The sequence below is a fragment of the Eptatretus burgeri genome, chromosome 10 (genome assembly GCF_056783735.1).
Source record: "Eptatretus burgeri isolate ZD-2024b chromosome 10, Ebu_testis_v1, whole genome shotgun sequence".
In the NCBI taxonomy this organism is placed as follows: Eukaryota; Metazoa; Chordata; class Myxini; order Myxiniformes; family Myxinidae; genus Eptatretus; species Eptatretus burgeri.
The window spans coordinates 1,815,605-1,828,085 of record NC_140970.1 but is presented as its reverse complement, the minus strand read 5'-3'; the positions used below and the strand labels follow the sequence as shown (position 1 = coordinate 1,828,085).

The 12,481-nt window shown below is 31.6% G+C and overlaps 2 protein-coding genes across 4 annotated transcripts in view; one reads left to right on the top strand and one right to left on the bottom strand.

The window, feature by feature from the left end:
• The window catches only part of LOC147017806 (histone demethylase UTY-like), a 292,751-nt gene that overhangs the window by 121,283 nt on the left and 158,987 nt on the right, over positions 1 to 12,481 (top strand). The window lies entirely within an intron of this gene.
• Positions 10,220 to 12,481, bottom strand: part of LOC147017807 (uncharacterized) — a 31,591-nt gene continuing 29,329 nt past the window's right edge. Inside the window, exons 1-4 of one of the 2 annotated variants that reach the window (XM_085896814.1) lie at positions 12,226 to 12,481; positions 11,934 to 12,128; positions 11,625 to 11,837; positions 10,220 to 11,528 (exon numbers count right to left, since the gene is read on the bottom strand). The exon at positions 12,226 to 12,481 is cut by the window's right edge and continues 597 nt beyond it. In XM_085896814.1, the coding sequence (XP_085752940.1) occupies positions 11,232 to 11,528; positions 11,625 to 11,837; positions 11,934 to 12,128; positions 12,226 to 12,318 (798 nt within the window). In that variant the 5' untranslated portion in view covers positions 12,319 to 12,481 and the 3' untranslated portion in view covers positions 10,220 to 11,231. Of the gene's footprint in view, positions 11,838 to 11,933; positions 12,129 to 12,225 lie in introns of both variants that reach the window. The other variant, XR_015062150.1, reaches the window with a different exon arrangement.

Genomic DNA, 12,481 nt, shown 5'->3' with positions numbered 1-12,481 from the left:
TAGTGGCATTGGGAATTTAAAATCTTTAATGTCTAAGGTATTCTCATATTTCATATAAAATGTATTACTCTTTCTGAATTACATTTTGGTGGATGAAAGTGAGCAAGAACAGACCAGAGAAAACATTTATTATCATTGTTCTTAATATTAACAACTGCCTTCTTTAGTTTTATTTCTTTTGGTAATTCAATGTAAGAAGAAGCTTTAAGAGGGTTTGATTTTAGAATGTGTATATCTAAAAAGATGATTTTTTTAATATTGAATCCACTTCCTACCACTGTATTATCAACATCCTCCTCTTGTCTTGATAGTTCTTCATAAACCCCACTATTCAAAAAATCTTGAAATGATGTTATAAAATGAAGACCTGTTCTCATATAAGGAGTATGTTCTTCATCTTGTCTTTTCATATTCATTTTCACTCCCATATAAAACTTTAAAGTTTTCATTTCTTTTAATGTCTTTTTAATAAATTTTTCAACATCGGGTTTCACGATTTCAATTGATTCAGCTATTGATGATGGACCGAGTTCTCCAAATTGAAAAATCCTTATTTTTATATGCCCTTTAAATGCCCCATCAGTGTTTTCAATATAATAGTCTCCCTTTACTTTAAACTCATTTTTCTTGTGTTTTTGTGATTGAAGATGTTTATTATAACTACTCTTCAAAACATCCTTTGAACAGATATCACAATGTTTTCTTTCCAACTCAAGAGGAGATATTTGATGAAATAGATTAAATGTGTGTTTGTTGGTTCGGAGGTGTTTTCTATTATGTTTATATTCGTGATTACAAACATCGCAGTACGTTGTATTCACCATATTTATAGAATAAAACTTTGCTTAAACTAAAATTTTCTTGATGAAAATTTCGTTTAATTTATAGGTGAATCTGTGCTTAAAAACATTTTATCCTCCAACTTTTTCACTTAATAAATACAATGTTTCAAGACACAAAAGACAAGTTTCAATCAACCTCTTCATCTGTTAAAGATACTGAGAAATATGTCAAGGATGTAAAATTGAACAAAGATAAATATAACAACTATTGGATAAAAACTATTATGGTAAATAATATGAGTTCTTCAATTTCCTTCAGTGGAAGGGCTTTTAGTATACCTGGTAGAACATCAATTAAAGTATCTCTAACAAAAGTTTCTCCTCTCCTTCTAGTAATATATTCAAAACTAGAAAAAGCAATGAAACAAGAAAAAGTATCAAAGAACAAAAACCTTATGGATGAAGCTTTAGAAAGAAAAGATAAGACCATCTGTAATATGCAAGGAGAAATTTGTATTTTTTTCAACAACCCTAAAGATGTAAATCGTGATGAAATAAAGGATGTTAATATATCAGGTGAAATGACATTTCGTTCAATAGTAGTTAACGATAATTTTAAAATTACCTTTAATATAAAAAATGTTGTCGTTGAATCTGATAATGAAAAAAAGTATATCGATATCGATGGTAATATACAACTGAAAGTATAGATGAATTTCAGTTTAAGTAAAGTTTTACTTTATAAATATGCTAGACTTTCCTGATTCTCCATATGACAAATTTGAGAATTGTCCTGCGTGTGAAAGACGGGGATTAAACACAGAGTCAAAAGCCTATAAACAATGTATATTCTGTGATTATCTTCTAATTAATGATAATAAAAAATATAAAAAGGAAAATAATTCTTTTAGATTTACACCAAAAATGAATTACTTTACAAGATTGATTAGAGAAATGAATGTAAAGTATGAGGGTGATAACACACCTTTCCTTACAAGGGAAGAAACTGAACGTATAAGAGAAATGTTCAAAGGATTGTTGTTATATATTATTCATGGATGTAATTTTCAGGGAAATATCAACACAAGATATTGTATAAATAAAATAATGGATTATCTTGAAATTAAACCTGAACTTAGGATAAAATATAGAGTTTCTAAAAAAGCCAATAATAAATTAAATAACCTGTTTTTCAAATATATAAATGAATGATTTTTTACCTATTTGGGAAAATAAGATAAAATTTAACAACCATAAAAATCTCCCAAATTCATTAAGATGTCTCATAGTTGGTTCAAGTGGATGTGGAAAAACCTGCTTACTTTTAAAAATGCTCCTCACTCCCAACTTTTTAGATTATGATAATTTAATAATTTTCACAAAGTCGAGTTTTCAACCAGAGTATCAACTACTCTCACAAGGTTTTAATGCTGGTCTTCAAAAAGAAGATATAATCGGTTTATTTAAACGTCAAAAAAACCTAAATGATTATAACGTTGAAGATATAATTCAACTATTTTGTGATACACAGAGATGTAAAAAGAAATCAAATCCTATAACTTGTATTCTTAGTGATAATACGGATGATATACCGTCTCCCCAAGATTTGGATAAATCAAAAAAGAACCTCGTTATCTTTGATGATTGTGTTAATGAGAGAAACCAAACGGTAATGGACAGCTACTACACAAGAGGGAGACATTCTTCTTGTAATTGTATTTATCTTAGTCAATCGTACTTTCAACTTCCTCGTCGTTCCATCAGAAACAATGCTAATACTTTTATTTTATTCAAGTTAAATTCAATAGATATCAATAATTTTTGGAGAGATAATTGTTCTACATTATGTAGTAAAAAGAAATTTGAGGATTACATGAAGCACACGACTGAAAAATATAAATATATTGTTGTGAAACAAGATGAGATATTAAGGGATATATTTTTTGTTTTATAAACAATTACATATATAAATGACAACTATTATTATAAATCTTGTGGGTAAATCTGCTTCTGGAAAAAACTTTCATAAATCAAGGTTCTTGTGTAGTACAAATGAGAATATTGTAAATTTACTTAAAAACACCCCGTGATACGCATTGTATCAACAACAACTAGAGCAATAAGACCTGGAGAAGTAAAAGGTGAAGATTATCACTATATTTCAGTGGAGGAACATATGCGATTGAGGAATGAAGGACAAATATTTGAGGAGGTTTCTCTTGGTACAACAAAATATTCACATTGTAAGAGTGAGTTAAGGAAACTAAAATCTGGTGGTGTTGGGATATTAGAAACTAATCCAGAAGGAAAGAGACAAATTATTAAATATCTGAGCGGAGTGAAGATTTTATCATTCGGTTTTGATGTTGATGAAGAAACTCAACGCAAACGTATGAAAAGCAGAGATGCAAGTATTAGTGAAGAAGAAATTACAACTCGCATTAATGTTAATAAAGAATTTGATGAAATATTTAAAGAAAAGGATTTATTTGAACACATCTACTTGAATGATGAAGAAAAGGAAAATTTCCCTGTTAATCTTTACAATTCATTAAATGATATTTTACAATAAATAAATGGATACAAAAGAAAGAGCAAGAAGATTTAAGGAACAACAAGAGTTGGTTTCAAAAGTTGTAAAACAGCAGGAAGACATAAAGAAGAAACGCAGACAGAAACTAACGGGCGAAGAAGTATTTGAAAGAAAACAAGAGAAATTTTTTAAACCACTTTTAAAAACTTCCCAAGAAAAAATGAAAGATGTTTCCACAGTTCCCACAGTAGAATATACTCCCAGAAAGCTCCAAATGTTAAAAGATTTCAGTCAAATGACGGAGGAAGAATTAGAGCATATTGGAGAATTAGAATATGATGAAGGTTTATTTCAACAACTGGAAGAGATTAATCAACCCCCTGATTATATTGTGAATGCTGTTCAAAACAATGAATATTCAGCGGATTCAAAAACCAAAGCAGGACTCATTCCAACAGAACAACCAGCAATATTTCATCTTGTTCAAGAAAAGGTATTGATATTTAATGATGAATTAAGGTTCTTAAGTTCTGCTCAACCCCCTGTTAAACTAACTCCGAGATTAATGTTTCTTCTCACAAAAGATGGAAGACAAGGTTCAACTGTGAGGGATGAATCAAAGTATATTGATAAACCATTGGATATGGAAAATAATGATGATAGAGTATATATTGATTTGCTGAACACTCTAAATTATAAGGTTATTCTTTCTGGTAAAAGTAGGAAGAATGAGAAGGAGAAACACATTATTCAGGCTTTAAGTATCCTTGGTTCAGGTATTAGTTTTCTTCCAAATGACCCATCGCAATTAGTTAATAGACTGTTATTGTTGTTAGGCAGTAAGAAGGCTGGAAATAACAATTGTTTTAATGAAGCATCAGCCATTTTAGACCAGTTGATGAACATGAAAATAATAAATAAATCTCAATATAAAGACATTTTATCTCATATTAAATAAGATGAGAAGCACAATCCTGAGTTTTAATTTCACAACAAGCGACCACACATCTTCATTCCCATACCCACTACAACTTGACACAACAAAAGAATATGAGGCATCTTTATTGTCCATGGAAACTTATAATACCTTATTTAATATAACCGAGAAAAATGACAAGTTTAGTTATAATCCAGGAAGTGGATACAAAACGATAACAGTCTCACCCGGAGCATACGAGATTTCTCAAATATCTTCCGAAATTGCTCGTCTTATGAAAGAACAGGGTGATGAACCAAAAAATATTGTTATAAACATTCAAAAACATACTTCAAAATCAACGATTAAAGTTAAAAATAACTACAAGGTTGATTTCACAATTGATAATTCATTTAGAGAGTTATTGGGTTTCTCCTCAAAAAGATTGAAACTAATGGGACGTTTTACAGTGATAATGTCATTCAAATATCCTCAGGAATAAATTCGGTGTTAATTCACTGTGATTTGATTGATGGTGCTTATAATGATGGAAAAAAACAAATACAATATTTTCATTCAGCGCATACTCAACCCCAATTGGTTATAAATTCAATATGGAACCTAAAAATTTGGTTTATCTACCTGTGTCAGGAAAAACCATACACAGAGTAAATTTTAGGATAACCGACCAAGATAATCGTGTGATTTCTTTTAATGGAGAAGTTATATCCATCAGAATTCACCTACGTGAAGTTTTCCAATAAATAAATACGATGGTTATTGTGAGGAAACACGAGTTGGGAAAATATAAAATAATTACAGGGGATGGGATGTTCCTTTCCCCGTACTACAAGGGTGAAGGTATGTATCTTGGTAGAGGATACTATAAACCTAAGAGACAAAGGGGTGTCGGACATCAATTTAGAGGAGATGGGATAATTGATACTCTCATGGGTATTGGTTCAACTATTCTTAAACATAAAGACCTAATTGGTTCAACTGCTTCTGCTGTGGGAAATGTAGCAGGTGCTGTAAAGAGTATAAAAGATGCTCAGAAGGAATCTCATAAATTACAAGCAATAAAAGAAATTAAGAAAGGTAAAACTCAGTTGTCCCCCAAGAACGACAGAAAATAATTCAAATACTTGGATCAGGGTTTCAAAAGTTTTAACATCTTTTTTCCTAAATAAATACAAGTATGGAAGCAATTGATAGTATCTATGATTTGGATGATACTATTATTATCTCAAACTCCACTAAAAAAGAAGATTACTTCAAGGTAAATGCAATAACTGGAACAGACTGGAATACAAATGGTACAAAAAGTTTTGAAATAAATAATCAACAAACCTATTTGAATCTCTCCGAAAGTTTCTTGTTGTGTAAATTTAAATTCACTAAGACTGGGAATAACACAAACGCTACACTTGTAAATGATTTCTTCTGGAAAATGTTTGATAGTGTGCGATTGTATATTGGAACACAAGAAGTTGAAGCGGTTGATTATGTCTCTGCTGTATCTGAAATGATGAAATTTACACTCTATACATTCAGTGATAGAATGGGAAAGGGGTCTGTCGAAGGTTTTATTCCTGATATGTCAACGGGAACAAACACAGACCCTGGATATATTCAAAGGAAAGGAATGTATAATGATGATACAAAAGCAGAAAATAGTTTTACTGTGGCAGTTCCTCTTAAAGGTATATTTGGATTTTGTGATTATGATAAAGTTCTGTATGGTCTTAAAATTAGATTTCAACTACAAAGGAATGATAATGAAAATAGATTGCTTTTTGGTGTTGGTAGTGCTTTTGGTGAACAGAATAAATTTGTAATTGAGGAGATGAGTTGGTATATCAGTGAATATACTCCTAATCTTAAAACAGAAGAGATGTTGAATCGAAGACTTAACTCAAAGAAACCACTCAGTGTATCATCCCTCAAAAGAAGATGTCAACACGTTAAACTCAATCAAACTACTTACACGTGGAATTTGGGTGTTCTGGAAGGAAAGCCACGATATCTGTGGATGATTTTTAAAAAGCCAGATGGTGATACTGCGACTGATAAGAATAATGCATTGAGTGATAATGCTAAGGTGAAACAACTTCGCGTTTCTCGAGATGGAACATTTTATCCACGAGATAGATTGGAAATTAATTGGGAAAAAAATGATTTTGCTGAAGCATACAAGTCTTACCAAAAGGTGTGTGAAAGTAATGGAAATAAAGAACCTATTTTGGATATGACAGCATTTAAAAGTTTGTATACAATCTATGCGTTTGACCTGAGCGCTCAAAAGGAAACTATAAAGTCTAATCGAGTGGATACTTCCCTATACATTGAAAGAGGAGAGAGTGAAGAAGTTGATACATATTGTTTGCTTTTGGAAGAAACAGAATTGCAGATTAATACAGATAATGGTGTGATGATTAGTCTCACATAATTTTTTGTTAAATAAATGAGTGGCAAAGTACCAACTGGGGTATATGTTAATCAAATCAATCTTCATAAACTATCATCTTGTGTTCAAAATCAAAAGCCTTGTACGATTAACGTTAATACAATTCAGAGAAAAGGAGCAGTAAGAATTGATGTTTTGCTCACAAGAGAACAGGTTAAAATCTTGAATGACACTGGCTCACTTAAAATTAAAATGACAAAACCAATGTTGAAAAAATATTCAATAAGAGAGACGAGTGGAGGATTTCTCCCATTTCTAATTCCTTTATTTGCTGGTTTAAGTGCGGTTGGAGCATTGACGGGTGGTATTTCAACAGCGGTGAAAACTGCCAACGAAAGGAAGGCTCAACTCCAGGCTCAAAAGAATTGGAAAGACATAACAAAGAGTTGGAGAAACAAATTAGTGGAAGTGGTGTAATTGTAGATTTTGCTGAAAAACTTGAAGGTCTGCCTGATAAAGCGAGATTGTTAGTTGGAGATATGCTTTCTTCTATAGCACAAGCAGGTGTAAAATTAACGAAAAGAGGTAATGGATTATATCTTTCTAATAAATAAATGAGCATTGATGAGTGGTTGAAAGAATTTGGAAAGAATACAACATCAAATTTACAACTTGCCAAATATTGTAAGAAATTAAAAATTCATAATGTGGTTATTTGTATGAGAGATGAATTAACAAATGTGCCGAAACATACAAAGAATATTATTATGAACTTAGAAGATAATGATGGGAACGGTTCTCATTGGGTTTGTATTTTTAATAGTCAAGACAAATATTATTTTGATAGTTTTGGTCTTCCACCACCTGTTGAAGTCATAAAATTCTTACAGAATGGTGTTTATCAAACATTTCAAGTCCAAGAATTAAATTCCAAGTGTTGTGGTCAATTATGTCTATATGTGTTATTTCAACTCAACAAAAATAAAAAATTTTATGATATTATTTTTAATCTAATATAAATGACTTATGTTGGTAAAGATGGTTCTATCTTTGGTGTATCTCAAGAACTGGATATTGATTTATCAAATTATTATACAAAGGCACAGGCTGAACGACATAAATATAATATAAACAAAAATATTAACATGAAAAATGCTTATAAATTAAAAAATTATCCAAGCCCGACTGACGCGAATGACTTGGTGAGATTAAGCGATTTATCACAATATATATACTTAAATAAAACGGCTGTGTATTCCAAAGATACAGAAGTGTTGATATTATCTCCAGGTCATACAGAATTCACAGTTCGAATTAAAATAAATTTTTATAAAGAAGGGCGTATCGTTTGTATGAGAATAGAACAATGGGGGTATGATATGAATGATTTAGGGTATAATTGGTCATTTAAAATTAACCTCGAAGACCTGGAACAATTAAATCAGTCTCGTAAGGAAGAATATTATGCACTTGGTATCGAGAATGAGTTTTGTGGAGCCACGATTAGTAAACAACAAATAAAAGAATTTAATAAGGGTAAATATAATAATGGTTTTGCCCCTGTTTATCTCATGAAAACAGAAAAAACAGGATTATATATAATAAGTAAGGAAATACAAAATGATTTAACTATGGGAAGATGGGGAGGTGTTTCGTGCCATAATATTATTCTAACATATATTTCTAATACATAAATGACAGCAAGAAGGCTTCAAGAAAATTATCATTTCTGTGTCCAAGCATACCTTCAAGAAAAGGGTATTCGGTATTTTAATAAATATGTTCTACAACATAAGAATGAGGTATTTTCAATAAAAGATTGGCATTATGCTGATGTTGATAAACCGACAACTTTAGATTTAATTAGAATGTTAAATAATGAAAAAATTATAAGGTTAAGAAAAGGTAAGGCTCTTTTAGAAATTCAAAAGAAATTTTCTTGGTTTCCTGTTGTAAAAAAAATTATTTTGGATACAGGATTAACAAGAAATCCTGATGAATATATGTATAATATTCTATGGGGTGTAAACGATTCAAGGATAGTAAGGGATGAGGAAGGAGTTGAAGAAGAGAGGGAAGAGGAGGAAAAGGAGAAGGAGGAGAGGGAGAAGAAAGAGAAGGAGGAAAAGGAGAAGAGAGAGAAGGAGGAAAGAGAGAATAGAGAGAGGGAGGAAAGAGAGAAGAAAGAGAAGGAGGAAAAGGAGAAGAGAGAGAAGGAGGAAAGAGAGAATAGAGAGAGGGAGGAAAGAGAGAAGAGAGAGAGGGAGAAGAAAGAGAAGGAGGAAAAGGAGAAGAGAGAGAGGGAGGAAAGAGAGAGAATGAATAAATATCAAAATATGGAAACCAGTGAGATTCAAAAAGATTGGTGGTATTACAGAAAATAACTCAACCCACCGAGGAGGAAAACAAAGAATTGACAAGTCTATTTGCAATATTTTCTTCAAGACTATTGACATCGTCAAGCTATTCATTTTAATTCAAGTTTTTTCTTAAATAAATGGAGGAGAGAGTGAAGGCATTTCTAAGGATTCTTTATGTTTTAAAAATTAAGATTCAAATGTGCATGTTGGAAACTAAAAAGGTTTTTGCACTCTGCAGGAATTTTTCTCATAAATAAATGAGTTATTGTCTCTAATGTAAAAAGAAAACTAATACTAAAAATATTTCATATATTAAAAGTAAAAATAACAGGGTTATACAAAAAGGTATATGTTCGGTGTGTGGTTCAAAAAAAAATCAATTTATCTCCAAACACAAACTCGGAGGAGATGTACAAAAGTTTTTATCAGGAAGTAAATTTACAACTACTGGAATACCAGGGGAATTACATCTTCCAGGGTATTCTTTCTGTGGTCCAGGCACAAACTTGGATAAAAGATTAGATGAGGCAGACAATCCTAAATCCTGGAGTAAACCAATCAATAGAGTTGATGAAGTGTGCATGAGACACGATATTGATTATGGGAATACCACAACGTTGGAAGAAAAGCATGAAGCCGATAGAGAAATGTTGTATAATTTGTCTCTGATACAAAATCCAACCTTGAGAGAAAAAGTTGATAGGTTCATCGTGAAGAAGATGATTAGTGCTAAATTGAAACTTGGACTTGGAAATTCAAAAAACTTATAGGCTCTAATGATGCCATTAAGACTGAAGAGCAATTAGCTGATGAATTACATTAACCAATATTCACAAAGTTTCAGAGAAGGAAAGTTTATTCCAAGGAAGTTGATTATATCTGGTCTGCTGATTTGATTGAACTCAATAATGATAAGGGGTACAAGTATGCTTTAACCGTTATTGATTTGAGGAGTAGATATGCGTGGGTTGTCCCTTTAAAAAACAAAACAGGTAATACTCTTATGTTAGCTTTTCAACAGATATTTAATAAAAGTAAGAGAAAACCTAAAAAATTGTGGACTGATGAGGGTAGAGAGTTTTATAACAAGACATTTATGAATTTTCTAAAAAATAACAGTATTACATTATACAGTACCTTTAATGAAGGGAAGGCAGTTGTTGTTGAACGTTTTAATCGTACCTTAAAGGAGAGACTATATAAAAAATTCACACAACTCGGTTCACAACAATGGTCATCTTTTATTCAGGATATTGTGGATAAGTAGAATGACACGATTCACACGTCAACAAATATGAAACCATCAGAAACATTTACAAAATTAAAATATGAAAAAGAGATTAATGTCAGAAAACCTAAGTTCAAAGTTGGTGATATCGTAAGAATATATAGGTGGAAATCTCATTTTGAAAAGGGTTTTACTGAACGATGGACGAAAGAACTTTTTAAAATTGTTGATGTAATAGATACAGTTCCTTGGACTTATAAAATATATGATTTAGAAGGGGAAGAGATTTTAGGTTCATTTTATTCACAGGAATTACAAAAGACAAAACAAAGCAGATAATACACCTTTGTGGACACTCGAGGGCCAAGTCCGAGGTGTATAACAGTATATAATGTGTGTCAAGGGGTGGACGTTCTTACATCTGTGAACCCCAAACACAGAATCCTCAACTGAATAGTCAAGGCTTAACTTTTGTTTGTTGATGTGTATGTGTGTGTGTGTCCCAACCCTCACATTCAAAATCTCAACCCCAACTCAATCCTCACCCAACACAGTCTTTTTCAACATGAGATTTCCACCTATATATATATATATATATATATATATATATATATATATATATATATATATATATATATATATATATATATATATATATATATATATATATATATATATATATATATATATATTTTTACGTTTTTTTTTTTTTTCCTCTTCTTCCAATTCTGTCTTTTAAGGCTTTCAGGTTTAATGACATAGAAAGAGGGAGTAAGAACTTTCTTGATAGGTTTAAATCCCAAAGAGTGGTAGCATTTCAAGTCTTCAAAATAACCCCAACTTTCCAAGTCTCCAAGGTAGTTATTTAAACCATCAAGGCAGAACTCATTTACTGATTTTTTCAAAATTTGTGAGTCTCCAAGGTAGTTCCCATATTTAGAACCATCTTGGCAGGACCCTTTTCCTGAGTCTCCAAGGTAGTTATTTAAACCATCAAGGCAGAACTCATTTACTGATTTTTTTCAAAATTTGTGAGTCTCCAAGGTAAAACTTGTATTCTGGCTCATCAACGTATAACTTGTTCAGTGGGTATTGTCTTGATAACTCACAATGAGTACTATTGCTGTAAAACTCTTTTTCAGGATTTTGCTGGTCTCCAAGGTATAACTCTTTGGTTGGGTCATCAAGGACGAACTCGTTCTGTGGGTCTTGGTCGCTCATTAGGTCTTCAACCAAGCCAACAATTTCGCCCCAAGTTGTAGCAAAAGCAGTATTTTCATTTAGTATTTCAGACACAATTTCCTGTGAGAGAAAATAATAATGTATTAATTAAGTTATTTAATTATTAAATGAGTATGCTTCAATCAAAGTTTGAAAATAGGAAAATAAAAATCTTACCTCAACAGATAAGAGGTTTGAATCCAGTTCATCAACTTGAAGGTTTAGTTCCATACAAGACAGAGAGTTCCAAGGAACACCAAAGTCATCCCACTCAAGGTCTTGCTCGTTCTGTCGGTCTTGGTCGCTCACAAGGTCTTCAACCAAGTCAACAATTTCGCCCCAAGTTGTAGCAAAAGCAGTATTTTCATTTTGTATTTCAGATACAATTTCCTGTGAGAGAAAATAATAATGTATTAATTAAGTTATTTAATTATTAAATGAGTATGCTTCAATCAAAGTTTGAAAATAGGAAAATAAAAATCTTACCTCAACAGATAAGAGGTTTGAATCCAGTTCATCAACTTGAAGGTTTAGTTCCATACAAGACAGAGAGTTCCAAGGAACACCAAAGTCATCCCACTCAAGGTCTTGGTCGCTCATAAGGTCTTCAACCAAGCCAACAATTTCCCCCCAAGTTGTAGCAAAAGCAGTATTTTCATTTTGTATTTCAGATACAATTTCCTGTGAGAGAAAATAATAATGTATTAATTAAGTTATTTAATTATTAAATGAGTATGCTTCAATCAAAGTTTGAAAATAGGAAAATAAAAAATCTTACCTCAATAGATAAGAGGTTTGAATCCAGTTCATCAACTTGAAGGTTTAGTTCCATACAAGACAGAGAGTTCCAGACAAGCACACAGCACACCATTGCCAGCAAAAACAAATGTTTAAAATGGAGCCTGGGTTTGAAGCTTTTATAGAGAAAGACTGGTGGGTGTGGTTTCCTTTGGAAATTCCCTGGGCAAGCCTAGGCAAGCCTTCATTGGGAAATTTTTCAAAACCATAACATCCTGTAATTTTCTAGTGATTTC